Below are 21,670 nucleotides of genomic sequence, written 5' to 3' on the forward strand. Positions count from 1 at the left end.
CAACAGCAATGTTGGCCTGCTTAAAAGATAGGAAATTACCTATGTTAAAGGAGAAGTCATTTCCTCTATGAAGTCTCTGAGATAGTTTGATAACTGATAACCAGCATAAAAAAATATGAGCACATCTTCTTTGTGGGTATGTACCCACCTCATGTGTGACTTAATCATTATACAAGTAGCACCTTTGATGTTCTGGTTTATATAGAGAGATATTTGAAAAAAAAAGTTCTCTGGTGGTGGTAGACATGAATCAAGCATTTTGGTACAAATACACAAGTTGTAACTAAACTCATATCCTGCAGTACACTTGATTTGCCTTGGAATAGAGTTATGGTGGACCCTTTGTTAGACCTTCATGGAATTAAGAAATAATCATCATCATTTGCCTGAGCTAAAATATGAAACTAAAAACCTTTGGACACTATTTTATTTTATTTTGGAGCAACCCTAAAAATATTCTAAGAAAGGTGTTGGGTCAGTTCCTAGAAGAGATATTTTTAGAAGGACACAGTAGGGCTCAAGTCTCCCACCAGACATCTTAGCAGCCCTGTCTATCCTCTTCACTGCAGAAGGGACAAAAGCTCTACACAAGCTCCAGGGGACCAGCTCCCACTTCTGGTCTCCCCAGCTCTCCAACCATAAAAATCATGCTTTGGAAAGGCGAAGGGGACAGATGGGAGAATAAGAGTGATTTAAAGAAGACAGACACCATGGCACATAGTTTCCATTGCCTCCAACTACAAGTCAGAGAGGTGAATTTCACTTTTTTGTTTTCATTTTCCCTTCCCACCTTCCTTGCAAGTTATAAACTTCCTAATTTGAACCTAAGATCTTCTTGTTTATCCTACTAGCTCATTCATAATACATTTTCTTTTTATATACAGGATTCTGTTGGTTTTTCAATATTTTTCATTTTCTGTTGAATTTTGTTTTGTGCTAAGATTTGCATTGGGTGTGACAAGGATGGACGGGATTAGAAATGAGTACATTAGAGGGTCAGCTCAGGTTGGACGGTTGGGAGACAAAGTCAGAGGGGCGAGATTGTGTTGGTTTGGACAAGTGCAGAGGAGAGATGGTGGGTATATCGGGAGAAGGATGAGCTGCCAGGTAAGGTGAAAAGAGGAAGGCCTAAGGGAAGATTTATGGGTGTGGTGGGAGAGGACATGCAGGTGATGGGTGTGACAGAACAAGATGACGAGGACAGAAAGATATGGAAGAAGATGATCTGCTGTGGCGACCGCTAACGGGTGCAGCCGAAAAAAGAAGAAGAAGAAGAAGCTATACTAGTAGAACACATTGACCTTCATTCTTTAAATAGAATGGAATGGAAAACAATCCTGTTGTTTGTAGTGAACACGGCAGCACTGGCATTTGATGCCGGAGCATTATAACGTCTGCCTTTTGTAAAATTGGTTTGGAAGTATATTTTTATTTTTTGAACTGGTGTGCCCTCCATTTGCGTCTTTTGATTTTCTTCTTCTTGAATTTGCCTCATGTTTGTAATCGTTCAGGCATAAGGATCATTTGTGGCAATGAAATCTTGTAGTTTCTGAAGCAAATGAGGAGAGCTGTGTTTATTTTCAAGCCTTAAAAATGTTCGACCAAGGCATTTATTAGGATTAACATTGTAAAGACTGGCGTAAGCTGGAGGCAGGTCTTTGTAGGGGTGTAGTAAACCAATGTAATGATACATTTGCTTATGAATTGTAAACACGGAGGCAAAATGTCCTGAGGAATCATCAAGAGAGCAAAAGATGACACTGTTGACAATGGGTATGTGTTGTAAATAGTGGTGTGTTGAACATCTTGTGGAAGTTATAATGTCTTTTAGTAGTTACGTAGCTTTTATTACATGTACAAAGCTCTGTGTGTTGTAATGGCTTTGGTCAGGTGAACAAGGCAGTGGTGAAGTACTTTTTAACTTCTTGAGCCTGTCTCTCTCCTTAATGTGCCTGTAGTTTTTCTTCTTGTTAATCTTGTCTTCTATTCTTAAAGGCCAGAGCGTGAGGTCTGTTTGCGTTAATGAAATGTTGTCCTTGTCTGTATTTTCAGGCCATGAAAGTGTTTGCTTAAGGATTTCATTTGAACAGGCATGGATGTAACAAGTTTGTGATCTTGTCAGGTATCTACAGTGCTTTGCTCATGTGAACATTCATGCACCAAACGTCATCAGCAAAATCGGTCTTGCTTTTAGACCAATGGTAAGCTGAGGCTGCAGATCCTGCTGGCTTTCTTGGCCAAAAGTTTTGAGAATGACACAAGTATTGGTTTTCACAAAGTTTGATGCTTCAGTGTTTTCAGATGTTTTTGTCAGGTGTTTCTATGGTATACTGAAGTAGAATTACGAGCATTTCATAAGTTTCAAAGGCTTTTATTGACAATTACATTAAGTTTATGCCAAGAGTCAATATTTGCAGTGTTGGCCTTTTTTTCTTTTTCAAGACCCCTGCAATTCACCCTGGCAGGCTTTCAATCAACTTCTGGGTCAAATCCTGACTGATGGCAGACAATTCTTGCATAATCAATGCTTGGACTTTGTCAGAATTTGTAGGTTTTTGTTTGTTCACACGTCTCTTGAGGATTGACCACAAGTGGGATTAAGGTCTGGGGAGTTTCTTGGCCATGGACCCAAACTTTTGATGTTTTGTTTCCCGAGCCACTTCGTTATCACTTTTGCTTTATGACCCAATGCTCCATCATACTGGTAAAGGCATTGTTCATCACCAAACCGTTCTTGGATGGTTGGGAGAAGTTGCTCTCGGAGGATGTTTTGGTAACATTCTTTATTCATGGCTGTGTTCTTAGGCAATACTGTTAGTGAGCCCACTCCCCTGGCTGAAAAGCAACTCCACACATGAATGGTCTCGGGATGCTTTACTGTTGGCTTGACACAGGACTGATGGCAACGCTCATCTTTTCTTCTCCGGACAATCGTTTTTGCCCCAAATAATCAGAAAGGGGATTCATCAGAGAAAATGACATTACCCCTGTCCTCAGCTGTCCAGTTCCTGTACCATTTGCAGAATATCAGTCTTTCTCTGATGTTTTTCTTGGCTTCTTTGCTGCCCTTCTTGACACCAGGCCATCCTCCAAAAGTCTTCACCTCACCTCACCTCACCTGCCTGCTGGCATTCCTAAGCAAGGTCTGCACTGGTGGTGCCCACAGCTGAATCAACTTCAGGAGACTGTCCTGGTGCTTGCTGGACTTTCTTGGATGCCCTGAAGCCTTCTTCACAACAGCAGTGGAAATGTTTTTTTGGGGATGAAGTTCATTTTCATGGCAAAGAGGGACCTTGCATTTAATTGCAGTTCTTCTGATCACTCTTCATAACACTCTGGAGTATATGCAAATTGTCATCATAAAAACCGAGGCAGCAAACTTTCTGAAAATGAATATTTGTGTCATTCTCAAAACCTTTGGCCATGACTGTAAGTTTGTTCAGGAAACTACCGGTGTTTGTCGCGTCAGCATTCTGTGTCCTATAGTTGATGCGCTTCCTGGCAGATATGTGGTGTGATCGCCTGGCAGATGTTATCATGTCAGCTGTAAGTCATGCGTGTGTGTGTGTGTGTGTGAGTCAAGGTGTGCTGCTGTGTCTCTCTTGTTTGTTTGATTTTGGGAATCTGGAAAAGACGCACCTACAGTTACTGTCCTAAACTTTGGATTGACAGCCAATCAGAAGAAAAAGGAGTTAAAATCATCCAAACACAGAAACCAGTGCCCGAATTAGAGTTGTAAGATGTTAGATCTCGGTAATGACAAGTGCACAGATAAAAGTACCTAAGAACTTGGAGCAGCAAAAAAAAAAACCTGAACACAGAGTCCAGTGTAACTGGCGCCACATACTTAGCTGATTAAAATCCAGAGCCTAAAGCTAAGAAGATGTACTTACATTCAAAATGGAAGTAGATTCTGAGTGCTAATAACTTACACTGACACTCTACTAAATGCCACAAAATCAGGAAAACATCTGTGGAATTCCCCTTGATGTTAAAGCACCATTAGCCTGATGTGTCGAACACTTCACCTCTTGTTTTAATTCAGTAACATAAAGTTTATGATGGCGCCAGAGAATGATGACGTGTTATTGGGCCATACAAGCGAGAATTTCATCCGTACTCTGTGCATGTGACAGTGCTACTACAACTATGACTGCTCCTACTATTACTAGTAACACCATGCTAAACAGACATTCTTTATTCATACAGAAAGATCATTCAAAATTATACAAAGCCACTGGATTCATGTCATTCATTCAGTCAGAAATAAGGTGAACTGATTCAGATATGTCATCCAGCCTGCGTGCCGCGTTTTTCTAGCGGCTTTTCCTTTAATCATGATCATAATGCAAAGACACTTTGCTTCTTTTTTGCTTATATTTTTGAAGGCTATGCTCAGACTCTTTAAGGCCACATCTGGAGCAGTGTCCTACATAAAGATATAGTATACAATGTACAAAATGGGCTACTGGTCAGGAACAAAACAAGCTGATAAACAAGAGGAAAGTCCCTGAGAAACTAGCTTTTCTACACTAGAGAAAGAGGCTTATGTATTTGAAATGCAGTGCAATTATTGAGAATACCATCACACATGTAGGATATGTCTCAGTGATGCACGGCATCGTAGCAACCAACACTTGATTATGTCACCAACAAGTGGAATGGATATGAGAAGAATAAGCTAACTTAATCATTATGCTAATGGTAATAATAAGGACAAAATATTGTCAGTGAGTGTCATTTTCACTTAAATCCTGACTTATGTTTTGCTGATTTGCATCTTGAATTTTAAATTAATAATCATAATACATTTTATTTGTATAGCGCCTTTCCCATGCTCAAGGTGTTTGCAGAGTTAATAACATGTTGTCAGAACTCTGGCCAGATTACTGATTGAGTAACTGGTTTGGTTTGGTTTCACTACAGCAGCACCAACACTGCTGCCTTCCACCTCCTGAACCCTCGGTTCAAATAGAAGCTTCAGCACTCTCCTCCTCGTGCAAGTGTGGCCTTTTCTCTGGGCACTCTCCATGTCTCAAGTATGTGCAGGTCAGGCTGTTTGGTGGCTGTGTCCTGAATGGACTGGTACTCTCTCCTCTGTTAGTATCTACCTTGTGCCTGATGCCATTGAGACTGAGGTCTTGACACATTCTGACCTTGAATGGGCTTAACCACATTTGATAATGGATGAATGGATTGTTTAACTGTAATGTGCTAAGTACTGTGGCCATTTTATCTATCAGGAAATTGTTTGCTTCAAACATCTGCCTGTAGAAGATTCTTTATATTTAAAACAATAATGAATTTGTGCTTCTTTCTCCATGAAACTTCTTCAACTAACTGGATGGTAATTTTGTGCTAATTTTCAAGAAATACATCACAGATGGCAATCAACCAATCACGGTTTCAGCATTGCTTGTAGGTGTGTACTTCCTTCTAACATTATTATCAAACCACAGACGTGTGTGTCCTGTGATTTGTCCACAAATCATGGCCTACTCATGTTTACTCATGATGTTTACCCCTATGTATTTAACTCTTTCAGGGCTGATGTTGACTTTTGTCAAAATTCAGGGGTAGAGGACAGTAATCAGCTGTAATATGTGACAAAACTCGCCCTTACATTTTAGTTTGACTCTCTTTGCTAGAAGGAAAGTTACGTAGCTTTGTTGATTTAACCTCAGTTCCCTACACATGCATGAGTAGCAAAACACAAACAACCTCTAAAATGGCATCGACATCTGGCGAGAGACCAAAGCGAATATAAGAAGCAAAATACTCCATGGACATTTTACGTAATTTCGTTGAATAGGACTCTTACTTGTTGGACTCCGAGTTTGATGCAAGTGATCTGGAGATGGATATTGAAAACAAAAATGAGATGCTAGCATCATCTGAGCCATCCTCAGTTAATCGTGGTGCTGAACACTTTTGTGTAGCTGATGTGCCTACAGCAGCGTTCGCCTGGGAGGACCACCACTTACGATGACAAGAGGTATAAACATATTGCATCACACTGTGACCGCCATCGCCGGCAACCTGTTGTGTGATATTCAGCCCTCAAAGAGTTAAACAGATCTGTGATGATAAAAGGGAAGGTGTCCAGAAATCTTTTGAAATTCTGTTAGTGCTGTTAGGACTGCAGGCACAGTATTTTGTGTATCAGATATATATAGTACCATATCATCTGCATATAATTAAATTTTCTGTTCAAGTCCTTCACTGATAATCCCCATTACTTCATAAGCATTTCTATAGTGAACTACCAGTGGCTCAATGGCGATTGCAAATAGCAGTGGTGGCAAAGTCTAGTACCCCATTCTAGTTTGAAGTAGTCTGAATTAATGTTGTTAATACAAACTGAAGCTTCAGGACTGGTATATAGTAGTTTGATCCATGCACAGATGTTCAGGCCAAACCCAAATTTCTCAAATATGTTGAAAAAGGTAGTTCCATTCAACCATATCAAATGCTTTTTCTGCATCGAGCGATAATCATATCTCCAGAGTGTTTGACTTTGTGGGTGAATATATCACAGTAAACAGGCATCAAAGATTGGAAGCTAAGTGTCTGCTTTTAGGCCTTGTTCACACGGGCGTTAAAATCGAGCGTTTTTGCGTTCAGAAGGCGTCCGGTGAGCGGATCAGCGCCGAGTGTTTTCTACGTAGGAGTCAATGAGAGCGTTCACACGGGCTTTGGTGACGTGCGTTTGTCCGGCTGCGCGTTTATACGGCATCAAAACAACGTTGCATGCAGCTTTTTCTTGGCGTTCAAAACCCAACGAACGCAAGAAAACCGCTTCTAGTTCGTTTTCTGCGCGTTTATTTTACGCTTCGGAGGACCGGATATATATAAGTTTACATGTTGTATATGAAAAAATATTAATATTTTTATGTTTTCATATACAACATATATATTTTCATATTCCTTATTTTATTTTATTGTCTCGTGTAATTTGTAAACCATGAACCTATTAATTTATGTTCTAATATAATATTTGATAACGATTATGTAGGGGGCATTTCAGTGCATAACACCGTGTAAGCGCACACTCGACTACTGTTTCCTTACCTCAAAGTGACAAGTAGTCTCTCTTCGGGGCTAACACCAAGTCGCATATTGGTTGATCGGCGTTCTTTTAAATTTTTTTTAAATTTAGAATGCACTTTAAATCTTTTCTGTTACATTTAATAAAGCTATTCTTTGTTGTAAATTGGTCCATATTTCTTTCTTTTTTTATTCTCTTATACGTTAATAAGGATACAGTGTTAAGCAGAGGTGTACTTATAACAATTTTATAGACAAATGATATTTATAGTCGCGCGGGGGGCGCGAGATGTTTTCTTCTTCCTAGGGGGGGCATGACAGAAAATAATTGAGAAGCACTGCTTTAACCTGACGTTGTGCAGTCAGAGGATGAACCCAGTAGCCGGCGATTTTTCTCTCCCTACGTCGCCGTATTACGAGTATTTTTAAAACAAGAAGATTAATATCTAACATAGCAAAATGGTCCATATTGAAAGGAGGCACCTCAAATAAAACGACAAGGGCTTTCATATCCAGTTCCCGACACTGCCTCCACAGGTTAACACACAAACTACAATTTGGGTTGCAGGCTGGCGTTAGACAGAGACAAACGAACGGCGGTGTAGAAGTCAATCGATCGCCACCACAAAATGCAACATAAACGTCTAGGACGTTCAGAGCAAGTTCGTTTATCCAAAAACTTAACGCCCATGTGAACAAGGCCTTAATAAATCCAGTTTGGTCTTGTGATATTACTGGAGGAAGCACTTTCTCAATCCTTCTGGCTAGGACTTTGGAAAATATCTTTGCATCATTATTCAAAAGTGAGATTGGTCTGTATGATGCACATTGTAATAAGTCCTTATTTTGCTTAGGAGAGACGGAAATTAAAGCTTGATGAAAAGTTTGAGGAAGAATTGTATTGTCTCTAGCTTCTGTAAATGTTGCTAATAAAAGGGGAGCTGGCTTAACTGAGATTTTTTAAAATAAAAATCAGCAGGGTAGCCATCAGGAACTGCTTTTTTCCCACTCTGAAGTGAGTTTATAGCATCTATTAATTCTGATAGTGCCAGAGGTTTATCCAATTCCTCTGCATGAGAGTATCTAGTTGTGGTATCTGAAATGCATCCAGAAATGCATTTCTTTAATCTCAGTAGAATATAAGGACTTATAGTAGTCTCTAAATGTTTGCATTATTTTTTCATGATCAATGATTTTGTCTTTGTTTGTTTTTTGGTAATTGCTGGGATTGCATTGTGAGCTTCCTGCTTGTGGAGTTGTTGAGCAAAAATCTTATTGGCTTTCTCTCCGTGTTCATAGTAATGATGTCTTGATTTAAAAATGAGTTGTTCTGTTTCTTTAGTTGTTAAGAGGTTGAGCTTTGAATGCAGAGCCTGCCTGGCATGTTCTTGATCTATTCTGATTAGCTCTGATACCTTCTTGGTTTACAATTTATTTTTGCGGGTAAGATATGAGATAATCTGTTCTTCAGAGTTTCCCAGAGTATCCCTGCAAAAACCGCAGAGGATGTATTTGTCTCTAAAAAAAAATTAATTTGCTTGGATATAAATTCTGTACAATTCCCGTCTGCTAATAAAAGTGGGTTAAGACGGCATCTGCGAGATAAGTATGTGGGGCATAATGATTTTAGCTCTATGATCAGAGGAGTGTGGTCAGAAATAACAATAGCGTCGTACTTACAAGATTTAATGATAGGCAAGAAATTATTATCTGTAAAAAAAATCAATTAACAGTGATGAACTGGTGAGTAGAAGGAATATGCTCTTGAGTTTGGGGGGTCTGATAAGTTGAGATCTGTTACAAACTGTGTAATTGTTTTTGTGTTAGAATTTTAAAATTCAAATAATGATGTATCACTGCAATTTGCACCCCACATCTGAGCATGTGCTTTCATATACAAATAAAATAGTTTTATCATGAAAACTACACACACTTTTATGCAGTTAAATCAGCACAGCATTAAGAATTTTATAATTGGAAGACTCAGTTCAGAAACAGGAAAACAACAAGTTTAAGTAAACAAAGATCTGAAGGAAGGAAGGAATTAACTGCTGATTAAAAGGGAGCTGGGAACTAAGCTGGGAGGTGAGCTGGGAGGGGAGGAGGATTGTGCAGAGCCTCTTGGGAGTCAGGGGCTGAGATGGGAGTGACCAGGACAAATCTGTGGGTGAAATAAGAGGTAGCAGAACCTGCTGTAGATGACACTAAGGGTCACTGACTCAAGTCAAGGGGACCTGCTCAGGGTGATGTTGTGAATCCATGGAAAAACTGGGGAATGAGAGGACCTGGCCATGATGATGCTTTGAATCATTTAGTGAGACATGACCTGCTCAGGGTGACATGTGGAAACAATGGGTGGCCTGTTCAGGGTTACACATAGAGTTAATGGGTCAAATTGGCAGTGAGAAGACCTATGCGGGGTGACACCTGGAACCATATGGTGAATATGGAACTGAGGGAACCTGCTCAGTGCTGATGCTGTGAATCAGTGACTGAAATGGTAGTGAGGCCTGACCTGCTGATGGTGACATGGGGAATGAGTGAGAGAATTGAGGAGGGAAAGGACCTGTTTAGGGATACACTTAGAGTTAAGGGGTCAACTGGGCAGTGACAGAACCTACTCAAGGTGCAGCTGGTGAATTGGGGAGTAAGGGCACCTGCTCAGCAGCAAGTGTCAAATTAGCTTCTCCTTTTAGGGTGAATTCCAAAAGTAAAAAATCATTCATTAGAAAACAAAGTAACACCATTAAAGAAAACAGTGGCAGAGGCACAGATGGATTATGTTGCCACTCTTTCCTTCCCTCCTCTAGCTCATGTCTTTCCTTTTTTATCATTTAAGGTCTTTGCTGACTTTGATTTTCCTTTTCAGATTTTGTATGATAATCACATGAAAGTGTGAAGCGATACCGTAAACCTCCGTCATGGACACCGGGACATTCGCTTGCCCCTGTGTTGAGGCTTCTCTGCGATCTGCTGGAAGGCTACTTTAGACTTTAGTCTCGTAATCACCATTTCAAGCTCAATGCAACCTCAGCAATGCATATGACATAAATGTCGTACATCGGAATTTAAATGAAATTTCATTCAGCAGACAACTTAAATGTAAATAGCTAGGTACTAAATTGCATTATAGAAAGTGAAAGTAAGATTAGCTGAACTCCATTCTTCATTTGTCCTCTTTGGCTGCTTACCGAAAGTTTTATGTTGATTGTTATCAGTGTGTGTCACCATATTATCACTTACAGTATGTCGTTAATAAAATAACTAATACATCTTTAGTTTATAAGTCACCTTACAGTACATAGTCTGTACAATCTCAGACCCTAAGCTGTTCTTTTATCAGTCCCCCTCTGGACTGCACAGTGGCCATAGTGATTAACACTGATGTCGCCCAGTTCCAGAACCCTTAATTTTAATCCCAGCCCAAATTACTATCTGTTCTGTTATTTAATTTGCATGGGTTTTCTGGTGGGTTCTCTGGTTTTCTTCTTATATTCCAAAGTCGGGTGATAGATTATTTGTGATTTTAAATGGGCCTGGTGTACATGAGTGAAGATGTGTGTGAGTGTGCCCTACTATGGACAGGCAAGATAATGGGTGCTGGATAACATTTACCCAGTCGAGAGGTGGCACCCTAATGATTGGATGGCATTTGTCCAGTGAAGAGGAGGCACTTGCTTTCTACCATTTTCTGCAGAGACAGTCTTTGGCTTCCAAGTGTATCAGAAGGAATAAAAAATGGAAACCCACACTTTGTACAGTCCATTGGCTCACATGCAATAATCGTCCCTTGTTCCATACGTTCTTCTTCCAGTACAGGGTCACACGGCAGGGGCAGACATTGTACAGGATGCAAGTCTGTTTAAGTCAGATTCATGTGTAACACGTCAATTTAAAAGCAGCCAACCAATGTAATTTACATTTCTTTGGAATGTGAAAGGAAACTGAAGAAGCTCCACATGGACAAAAGGAGAACATGTAAACGCCATAAAGACATAGTAATAAAATAAACAGCAGGGCAGCAAGAGTCATGGTTTAAGCTTAGTTTGTTTTTTCTTTCTCTCCTGACAGTCCTGCTTTTCATTCACATCTCAAAGGAATGTATTTTAGGTTAAATGGTGACTCTGTCTCCCCGTGTCTGTGTGGGTTTCCTCCGGGTGCTCCGGTTTCCTCCCACAGTCCAAAGACATGCAGGTTAGGTCCTAGTGTGTGTGCTTGGTGTGTGTGTGTGTGCACCCTACGGTGGGCTGGCGCCCTGCCCGGGGTTTATTTTCTGCCTTGCGCCCTGTGTTGGCTGGGTTTGGCTCCAGCAGACCCCTGTGACCCTGTAGTTAGGATATAGCAGGTTGGATAATGGATGGATGGATTATGACTCTGTATTGGTTTTTAGGAGTGAGTGTATATGTGTTTGGTACAATGGACTGGCATCCAAGTTTTTATACCCAGTGTTATAAGAATAGGCGTTGGCTCGCTGCCAGTCTAAATTTAGATTAAGTAAATGTGTGAGTGAATACTGTAATAAAGATATTGGCCATAAATTCTTTGAGCATTTTTCTTTATTATAATATGCTAGAGAACAATGCAGGTAGCATAACTTTATCTCTTTCCCATGGTTACTCTTAGAAAGATTGAAAGTGGCAGTAGGAGTACAATTTAAAAAGCTCTACTTTTGAGATAGGCCGTGACCTTTAGACTTACAGAAGTGTGGATTGTGTTTCGCTCACCTAGACTACACTTTCTGGATTATGCCAGGCTCATTTGTCTTCACTCTGTAGCAATGGACAGGCCTCTGCACCAGGTTGGATCCTGGTACTAGAGTAGGCTCTGGCCCTTTGACCTTGAACTGAAATAATTAATAATTGGATTAGTCGGTGGCTGGAGATCAGTAGTTTCTTCTGTGTGCTGTCTGCATGGGGTTATAGAAAAAATAGTCCCTGCCTGTTTTATCAAACGAGCAGCAACTAAAGGCCTTCTTACATTACACAACGTTTCTAATGATTTTCAGTTGCAGACTCCAAGTACACAAGCTTTGTGAGTCAGAGGAAGTCGCAGCATACTCCCATGACCTCGAGTGGTGCAGTCTGACCTTCTCTGACTTACACCAACTAGTCTGCAACTCTCCCTGTTGTAAGTCGTAGTGGTGGTCTTGTGTGCGTGTGAGAGATGACAACCAATGAGCACTCATCTGGAAGTACAATGCACATAACGTAGTGACGAGAAATAAGGAATACAAGTGTTTTGGACCTTGGAAAAAGAAGACAGCCTTGTCTGTCTGATGTCTCATGTTTTATGTACCACTACAGAATGGGCAAAAGAATAAAAGAGCTGAAATCACTCTACCTGTAAACCATTTACACAGGCATACGCTCTGTCATGTAACACGGTACTGGCTGTTAGAAGAAGAGAAGTGCTCGCTGTCCTTCAGAAATATGTAACTATGCTGAAAGGTCTTCATGTTGTTGTAATTCTAGTCATGCAAATTGACATCCTCAGGTGACGAGATCATGTAGTTGTATATGAATGTGCCCCTATAATAGTCAGGCACCCATGGTTGAATCCTACCTCAACAGGCTGTGGCTCTCCTAAGTGTGATGTGGAAAACTCAAAAGTCCTAAACAGAAGAGATCATCTTAGCTGCCTGCTTCCATTTTCTGGAACCGAGGGATTCCTCTGCTGCCATCACTTCAGTCTATTTCAGATGAAATGAAGTTCAGAATTTAAAAATGCATGTTGACCCCAAACTGCCCAGTGTTGCTTCCTTGCACTTGTTGTTACTGCTGAGATAGACTCTGGCCCCCACAACCATAAACTGATTTATGCCGGTTCATTATTGGATGGATGGACATTACCCCCCTTGAAGTGTTTGCAGCATTGGAAGGATCACTGCTGGCTCCATCTTCCAGAAGAGGTAAATACAGAGGTGCTCACCTTATTTTACAATCAACCATTTCAAACACATCAACACCGAGACTACAAAGGTGAAAGGTTAAGAATCCAAATAATGTGCAGCTAACCCAACAATGACTTTTTGGAGTAACGTCCTGGGAAGAAGGAGCACCTAAATCTAATATATATATAATCTTGTGATGACAAATCAGGATGTAGGAGGGTGGCAGCACTCTATAATCCATGCCAGAAGAGGCACTTTATAGCTATTGCTCAGTTTAACAAGAGTGAGTGACAAATACAAAATCTATTCATTATACCACACTGAGCAGGGTTCAACATTATTATCAGACACAGTTGGAAAACATTGCGCAAGACATTGTTGAGGGAGACTTCCTGGAAAAAAAAATGAGCAAACTCCAGCTCTGGGCACTTGAGAAGGAATCTCACAGTCGCGAAACATTGCTCTCCAAGGACTTGATAATCACAACCTCCACCCTTTCCTCTCTCTGTAACACAATCCCCAACTTCCAGATCACCCCTCACTCCTTGCACGTTTACACCACTTACGTTGGATACAAAAACAAGCAGCGGACATTTGTGAGAGCAATCCGCAGGAAGAGTGCAACTTGATCTAAGATGGATGCTCAGGCAGTGAGCAGAGGCCTCTTAGCTGTAATAATATTAAGGAAAATAAGAGCAACTCTGCATCTGCTGAGCCCCCTCCCAGCCAATGTGATAAGCCCCACCCCTCCTCACCTTGATTGACCATAGCAGTTTCAATCATGTCCAGAGTGGGGTCATCTTCACAGAGGTCATAGGGCATGTTGCCATCAGAGTTTACAGCTAGCAGGTCAGCTCCACTGTAAAGAGAGAAGTATGTTTAAATATGTGTTAGAATTGTTTCTTTTAAATTCTTTGAAATGCATACGTTTTCATGAAAACTGTGAAAAACAAAACAGATGTTACAGCTGAAATACAACATTAACCACAAAAAAGAGGTTTGCCTGGTAAGTGTTTAACAACTGTACCATAGACAACAGGAGTGGGAGCAGAACACTGTGAAGTCACAGAAGTGATTAGGGGCCTCACTCACTCTAATGCAGGCTGCATGCAAAACCACCGTTCTAACGAATACAGGGACTCACTCATACTGACCCAGTCTGAACAGAATGCAGAAAGTGCCTATAAAAAAAATTCACCCACTTGCAAGTTTACACGTTTTATTGTTATGCAACATTGAGTCACGGTGGATTTAGATAGATAGATAGATAGATAGATAGATAGATAGATAGATACTTTATTAATCCCAAGGGGGAAATTCACATAATTCAGCAGCAGTATACTGATACAAAGAAACAGTATTAAATTAAATAGTAATAAAAATGAAAAAAAATGAAAAAAATTAAAATAAAATTAATGTTCGCATTTACTCCCCCAGGTGGAATTGAAGAGTCGCATAGTGTGGGGGAGGAACGATCTCCTCAGTCTGTCAGTGGAGCAGGACAGTGACAAAAGTCTGTCACTGAAGCTACTCCTCTGTCTGGAGATGACACTGTTAAGTGGATGCAGTGGATTCTCCATGATTGACAGGAGTTTGCTTAATGCCCGTCGCTCTGCCACAGATGTTAAACTGTCCAACTTTACTCCTCCAATAGAGCCTGCCTTCTTAACAAGTTTGTATTTACTGTATATACTCGTGTTTAAGTTCTCCCATGGATAAGTTGAGGCTCGATTTTTATAATGTCGGTCATATAAGTCAAATGTGGAAAACTCACGCTATTGGTCCAAGAGATTACAATATGCTAATGCCCACCTGAGAGAATAACCACAGAGCATACTGCCTTTTTTTTCTATGTATTGCGCCTACGTGACCACACGTTAATACCCGAACTATTCCGAAGTGGCGTTTGCTGTGATTTATGTTTTTTGTATCTCACACCCTCATACACCTTTATCGTAAGAGCATCCCTTACATGGATCGTTCGAGCAGAAGAAAATATGAAGCTGGTTTTAAATTAAAAGTCGTTGAAGTTGTGAAAGAAATTGGTAACTGCACTGCTGCAACAAAATTTGATGCTGTCTGAGAAACTGATGCGAGATTGGAGGAAGCAAGAAGATGTAAAACAAAAATGTAAGTGTCGCATTTTTGAACGGGCGTATAAGTCGGGGTCTGATTTTACGATCGATTTTTCGGGTTTCAAGACCCGACTTAAACATGAGTATATATGGTAATTTGGCTTTACTGACACTGACTAACACAAAAAAATCTTCAATGTCAAAGAAAAAAAGAAGAAATCTCTGCAAAATGGTCTAAATTAAAAATTATAAAGCACCAAATAACTAATTGCATAAATATTCACTCCCTATAATAAGAAACACCTAAAGCATCACTGGTGTTAGACGTCACAGAATTACTTCAAAGATGATCACTTGTTTGTAGTGTGAGTAAAGGCTGGCATCTTTACCTGGCCAGGACAACCTTAACCAGGAAGAACCAGGGGAGATGGCATGCACAGGACCCCAGGGCACCATGGGAATTGGAAATCTTCGACTCGACCTTGTTGGGTTCCGTGGGTGCCAATATGGGGTGCTGTAAGGACTGGGATGCCCAACTTCATGGGGTTCCATCCTTAAATGGAAGTACTTGTGGGAATAATGTAAAAGGAGCTGCCTGCCTGCAAGAGTCGGGAGGAAGGAGGACGAAGCTTGCGGAAAGGAGTGGAGGAGGCAGTAACCGGGAGACATTAGAGAGAGAGAAGACAGAGTGTTACTTGTTGTGTGCTACTGTGCTTATTTGTACTTGTGGCTGTGGTGTGGGAAACCCTTACAAAAGAAGAGTTTTGCACAATAAAAATTATTTTGCTCATTTTATACTTGTGTTAGGTTTGGGGAACTGGAGCTCCCCCTACAGTCTATAGTAGTCAAGGAGTTTCATTGATTGTGGCATAAATAAACCTTAATTTGGAAAGTCTATCTTGTGGTGAGTCAGTACGGTGTCCATCCTTCCCTACCCTATACAATGAAGACAAAAAAGAACACTCTAAGCAACACAGTGAATAGGTGATAGGAAAAGCATGAGTCAGGAGACGGAGATGAGAAAATATCCAAGTCACTGAATATCCCTTACAGTCCAGTTACATCGATCATTAAGAAATGGAACAAGTATTGCACAGCTGTAAATAAGCATCCGCAAACACTAAATGATCATACAAGAAGAAGACCAGTGAGGCAGGCCACCAAGAGACCTATAATAACTCTGGAAGAGTTACAAGCCACAGCAGGTGAGATTAAAGAGACTGTTATAATAATCAGGAGTGGTCTCCCCAAGACTTTCTCATATACTCAGATATGGGGATGGATATTTGAGGAGTAAACCGCAAGACAATGATTATATTTTGATATTATGTACATTACAAAACCATCAACAACAAATCAAATCAAACGAATAATATATTGAACAATTATTATAAAAGCAGTGTTGAATAAATCAGACTCTACAGCTTCCGGTTAACAGAAACAGCCCAAACGTTGATAGAAATGTAAGTTTTGTATGTAATACTTGTATGTGAAATTTGGTTGACCTAAGTGAAAGCGTACTCAAGTTATTGTGTTTAGACACACATACATACATAATTCCAGAAATGGTATTTTCGGACTTCGGGAGGTCTAATATGTTGAGACTCAACAAAATCTCGAAATGGAGTTTTTGGAGGATTCCAATACTTTCCCCTTACTTCGTAAATAAAATAAAAAATAAAACCACACATAGCATTCTGGCTAGACACGGGAGACTCATGTGGAAAGAGCTTCTATGATAGAAGAATTGAGTTTTTTGGCCATCAGACTACACACCATTTTTGGTGAAAGCCAAACACAGCACATTATCAAAAACACAGCATACCCACCATGAAGCATGGTGGTGGTGGCAGCACCATGATGTGGGGATGCTTTTCTCTGCAGCAGGTCCCAGAGAGCTTCTGAGGCTGGAAAGTAAAGTGAAGGCAGCAAAATACGGGGAACTCCCAGAGGAAAGCCTGATAATTTCTGCAAGAAACTAGTTCCTTTAGAGATTTGTTTTTCAGCAAGACAATGACCTCAAGCACAAAGTCAAAGTTACATAGAAATGGCTTTAAAGCAACAATATTAATTCCCTGGAGTGGGAGCAGAACACTGAGAGCCAGAGTGCAGATTTCAATTCAACTGAGAATTTGTGCCAGGACTTGAAAGAGAAACCATTGACAGTCTCCATTCCGCCTGATAGAGCTTGAGCAGCTTTGCAAGGCATCCATAGAATCTCGATGTGTAAATCTGACAGAGACCTGCGCACACAGACTCGAGGCTGTCATGACTGCCAAAGGTGCATCTAATAAATACTGACCTGAATGCTTATGTGATCAATTTTATTGTGTTTTATATTTGTAATTAATTTAGACATTTTACATAGATCCGTTTTCTCCTTAACATTAAAGGGTCTTCTTCTATTGATCAGTGTCAATAAATGTTGTCTCTCTATTATAATAAAAAAATCTTGGGAAGAGAGACGAGACGTGACTTTCTCAGAGAGACACTTTCATGTCCCGCGAGACAAGACTTTGTGCCAAGAGATTTAACTGCGCCCGGGGCTGAAAATAAAAGACAAAAAGTAGATGACAAAGTAGAACATCGTAAAGAATTCAAAAACATTGGTGCAATACACATGCAGAGCAGGTTAGAGATAATGGAAGTATGAAAATTCAAAAGTCTCAAAAAATGATAGTAAAGATCGCATTAGCGCAAACAAACGGAAATTATTACTTGGTGAAATAACGGAACAGCGAAAAGTGGTCAAATATATTGTTCAGATTTAAACTTTAAGTCAGAGACTTGTAGATTGTCTGTTTCGAGTTGCCATCAGGGAAAAGTAGTGTTTCTTCCCTATGAAGAGGTGTATCTGTGAGCATTAAAAAATTTGTTCTTTGGTGAAAGTGAAATCCCGTGAAAGAAAATTTCAAGTCCTGCGAGACAAGAGTTTATGCAAAGAGATTTGGAAAAGTCCTGCCCACATCTAAAACATTTACAACCACGCACACGGTTCAATCATTTCTTATTTGTGTGAATGCTATTGTCAGACGCAGTTCGTGTAGGGAGAAAGAAATGATATTCACTGACGGGCAGTTATACATTGCGTTGTAATTTCAAACACGGAATCAAAATTCAGTGCGATATCGACAAAAAGGTAAAAGCAAAAAGAGATTAAATACATGGACATACAGTAGGTGATAAATACATGGACATAGGTGATATGACAGAAGTATGTAGATATTGTTTGTCTGTAAACTTTAAGTCGAGACTTGTAAATCATCTAATTCGTGTTGCTATCAAGGAAAAGTAGTGTTTCTTCTCAATTAAGAGGCGAAGCGAGCAGGGAGCGAAGCCCCCTAGTATAATAATACAACGTAAAAACTTCTAAAGTGTGAATTCTTTTTATAAGCACTGTATAGTCTAATTTTAAACACAGCCTCACTCATGCTGACAGCCTGGATTCAGAGGCTCATTCACACTGGACTAACCTGGGTGCACAACCTCTCTTACACCGACTCACACTGGGCAAGCAGCCTCAGCCAGGACTCTCTGTCTCACTCTCACAGTCACAGCATTGGTACACCCCCATGTCATATGGACAACACTGATTGATATACAGCCTCACAAATGCCGATTAAGATGAAACAAAGAGACTCACTCACACTAATCCAGCTTTGGTACTCGCCCTCAGTTACACTGAACAAGCCAGATAGCCTACACAACTTCACTCACAATGACTTGTCAGCCACACGTGTCATGCTAGCATACATTGCCTCATTTCTACTGGCTCTGTTTGGGCATGCAGCTCACACTGACATCTGGATACAGGGCTACACTTACAATGATTTACCCTGGACAAAGTTGTTGGTAACCTTACAGTTCATTGAAAAAGTGCTGTATGCCTCCTGAAAAGTGATTACATGAAAAGCATTTGACCCATGTATGCCTGCATGCCTTTGATATGACATTGACTAAAGCAAAGCAAGTGTGAAAAGAGATCAAGTATTGCTTATTAAACAAAGATATTCTAAAATGGCATGTTTGTTGGTACCCCTAGAAAAGATCAAAAAGCAGAGAAAGCAAAGGAGAGAGTTCTCTGAGATAAGAAAGAAAATTATTACAAGCATGCTAAAGGCAAAGGCTACAAGACCATCTCCAAGTAGCTTGATGTTCCAGTGACAAAAGCTGTAAGTATTATTAAGACTAGGGGGCTTTTCCCCTCTGCTCGCTTCGCTCGCCAACCCCTGGGTGGGCACTATGTGCTAGCCACTTCACGTATCTGCTCGCATATGGGGATGTAGATGTAAAATTTAAACAGATTGTTATTTTAATGGGAATTGTTACATATGCATAATCCATCCATCCATTTTCTAGCCTGCTGAATCCGAACACAGGGTCACGGGGGTCTGCTGGAGCCAATCCCAGCCAACACAGGGCACAAGGCAGGAACCAATCCTGGGCAGGGTGCCATCCCACTGCAGGACACACACAAACACCAAGCACACACTAGGGCCAATTTAGAATCACCAGTCCACCTAACCTGCATGTCTTTGGATTGTGGGAGGAAACCCATGCAGACACGGGGAGAGCATGGAAACTCCACGCAGGGAGGACCCGGGAAGCAAACCCGGGTCTCCTAACTGAGAGGCAGCAGCGCTACCACTGCGCCACAGTGCCGCCCCATATGCATAATATAACTAACTATTTTACATTACAGTAAGTAATTATCCATCCATCCATTTTCTAACCCGCTGAATCCAAACACAGGGTCACGGGGGTCTGCCGGAGCCAATCCCAGCCAACACAGGGCACAAGACAGGAACCAATCCTGGGCAGGGTGCCAACCCACCGCAGCAGTAAGTAATTAACCATTTTAAAAATAGTAAAATGTAATAATATGAAATTAAATTATGTTTCATGTTGTGTTTCAGTTTTTTCGTTGAGTTATATGATTTCGTCCTGTTTGGCTTTGAAATTAACATGCAAATATTTTTACACTTAATGTGGACAGGTGCAGAAGTCTCATGGAGAGCTACAGGAATCATTTGTTTACAGGGATTGTCTAACAAAATATTAAGTTAAGAGTCCCATCATTTTTGTCCATGGCACTTTTACTTGTGTTGTTATATGAAATATTATGTTGAATCAAAACTGTAAAGCAAAGTGTGATTTTTCTTGAATACGGAGTAAACAATAACGGGTGCCAATTACTTTTGTCAGTTTCGAGTTGTTTCAGAGACACTTGTGGGTTCTTCTTCTTGTTGTCGCGGAGGGGTACCTACCAGGTATGCAGCCTCACTCACACTAACAGCTTGCATCGCACAGCTTTATCCACACTTTGGGCCACAATACAAAGCATCATTCCAACTGCGTCAGCCTGAATGTACAACCCGCCTCACACAAACAGCCTGGGTCCTGCACTTCTCTTGCAGTTCCTCATTCTTGATAGATCCTTTTGCAAACATGGACTCTGCCTCATTCACACTGAAAGCCTGGATACAGAGCCTCGCTCACAGCAACTCATCTTTTACACTCTGGTTCTCTGACACAGACAGCCTAGCCTGCAAACAGAGTCTCTTTCTTACTGTACTCTCTTGGCCTGGATTGATACACAACCTTACTCAAATCGTGTTTCCATTGCATTAGTCCAGCTAGGATTCACAGACTCATTTTTAGGACCTCTGCCTCGATACATGACCTCCCTCACCCTGGCAACCTAAAGACAGAGCTCTGTTCACAATGATACAGGACAGATGCACCATTTTCCACACACTGACTCTGCTTCAGTGCATAGCCTAATTCACACTGACAGCCTTTATACACAGTATTATCCGCTAGCTTGTATAAACAGTGTTATTCTCAATAGACCAGGGGTCTCCAACACATTGCTCACCCCTTTCCAAGTAGCTTGCCAAAGAGTTAATGTATCCTACATAAATCTGAAAAGTTTAGTCAAATTAGGGGTGGGCGCTGTTTCCAAAAAATCATATCACGATCCTTTTAACACAAAATCATGATCCATAATCTGAATTGCAATCTCTTTTCAGTGCGGCATACACTTAAGAGAATATCTGGACTTAAACTTATCAAGGCCTAAGTAACACTTTATTTTAAATATCAAAGTTGAATTCAATTGTTCTCTCGTTCGCTAGCTAAGTGGAGTTAAGTTAACACGTCTTGAAGCTGGTGAGTGAGTGAGGAAGGCACCTCTTCTCGGCCGGTTGAGTGGATCTCGGATTTGCACAAATAAATCGGTACCGCAAGCGAACTATGATACACAGCGAAATGAGAGAAGTCACAAAATTAATCCAGAATGTTGCAAATTATAGAAAAAAACCCGGTCTAAATCCGTTAAGTAGTTCTCTCGTGAAAAGCGGACAGACATACAGATAGGCAGACTTTGGATTTTATATACTATATATTAGTAAATCTTCAAAATAATGTGCAGTTAAAGCCTCAACAGCATCCTCATCATTTCTGGAGCTTAGTAGAGCCAGATAACCATAAGAATCTTCACCAAGCAGCTCTGAAAATGTCTGCTTTGTTTGGGTCTCCATACCTCTGTGAGTCGGCCTTTTCTAACATGAATGTCATGAAGTCAAAGTCCAGAACAAGACTGACAGACGAACATTTAAAGGACACCATAAGAGTGAACCTCAGTGGCTCCACTCCA

At 40.6% G+C, this 21,670-nt stretch overlaps 1 protein-coding gene across 1 annotated transcript in view; it reads right to left on the reverse strand.

The window, feature by feature from the left end:
- ppp1r16b (protein phosphatase 1, regulatory subunit 16B) overlaps positions 1-21,670 on the reverse strand; it is a 55,191-nt gene that overhangs the window by 8,136 nt on the left and 25,385 nt on the right. The window contains exon 5 of the mRNA XM_039735931.1: positions 13,693-13,796. Coding sequence (XP_039591865.1) covers positions 13,693-13,796 — 104 coding nt within the window. The remainder of the gene's footprint in view (positions 1-13,692; positions 13,797-21,670) is intronic.

This window comes from Polypterus senegalus, chromosome 14 (genome assembly GCF_016835505.1).
Source record: "Polypterus senegalus isolate Bchr_013 chromosome 14, ASM1683550v1, whole genome shotgun sequence".
Taxonomy (NCBI): Eukaryota; Metazoa; Chordata; class Cladistia; order Polypteriformes; family Polypteridae; genus Polypterus; species Polypterus senegalus.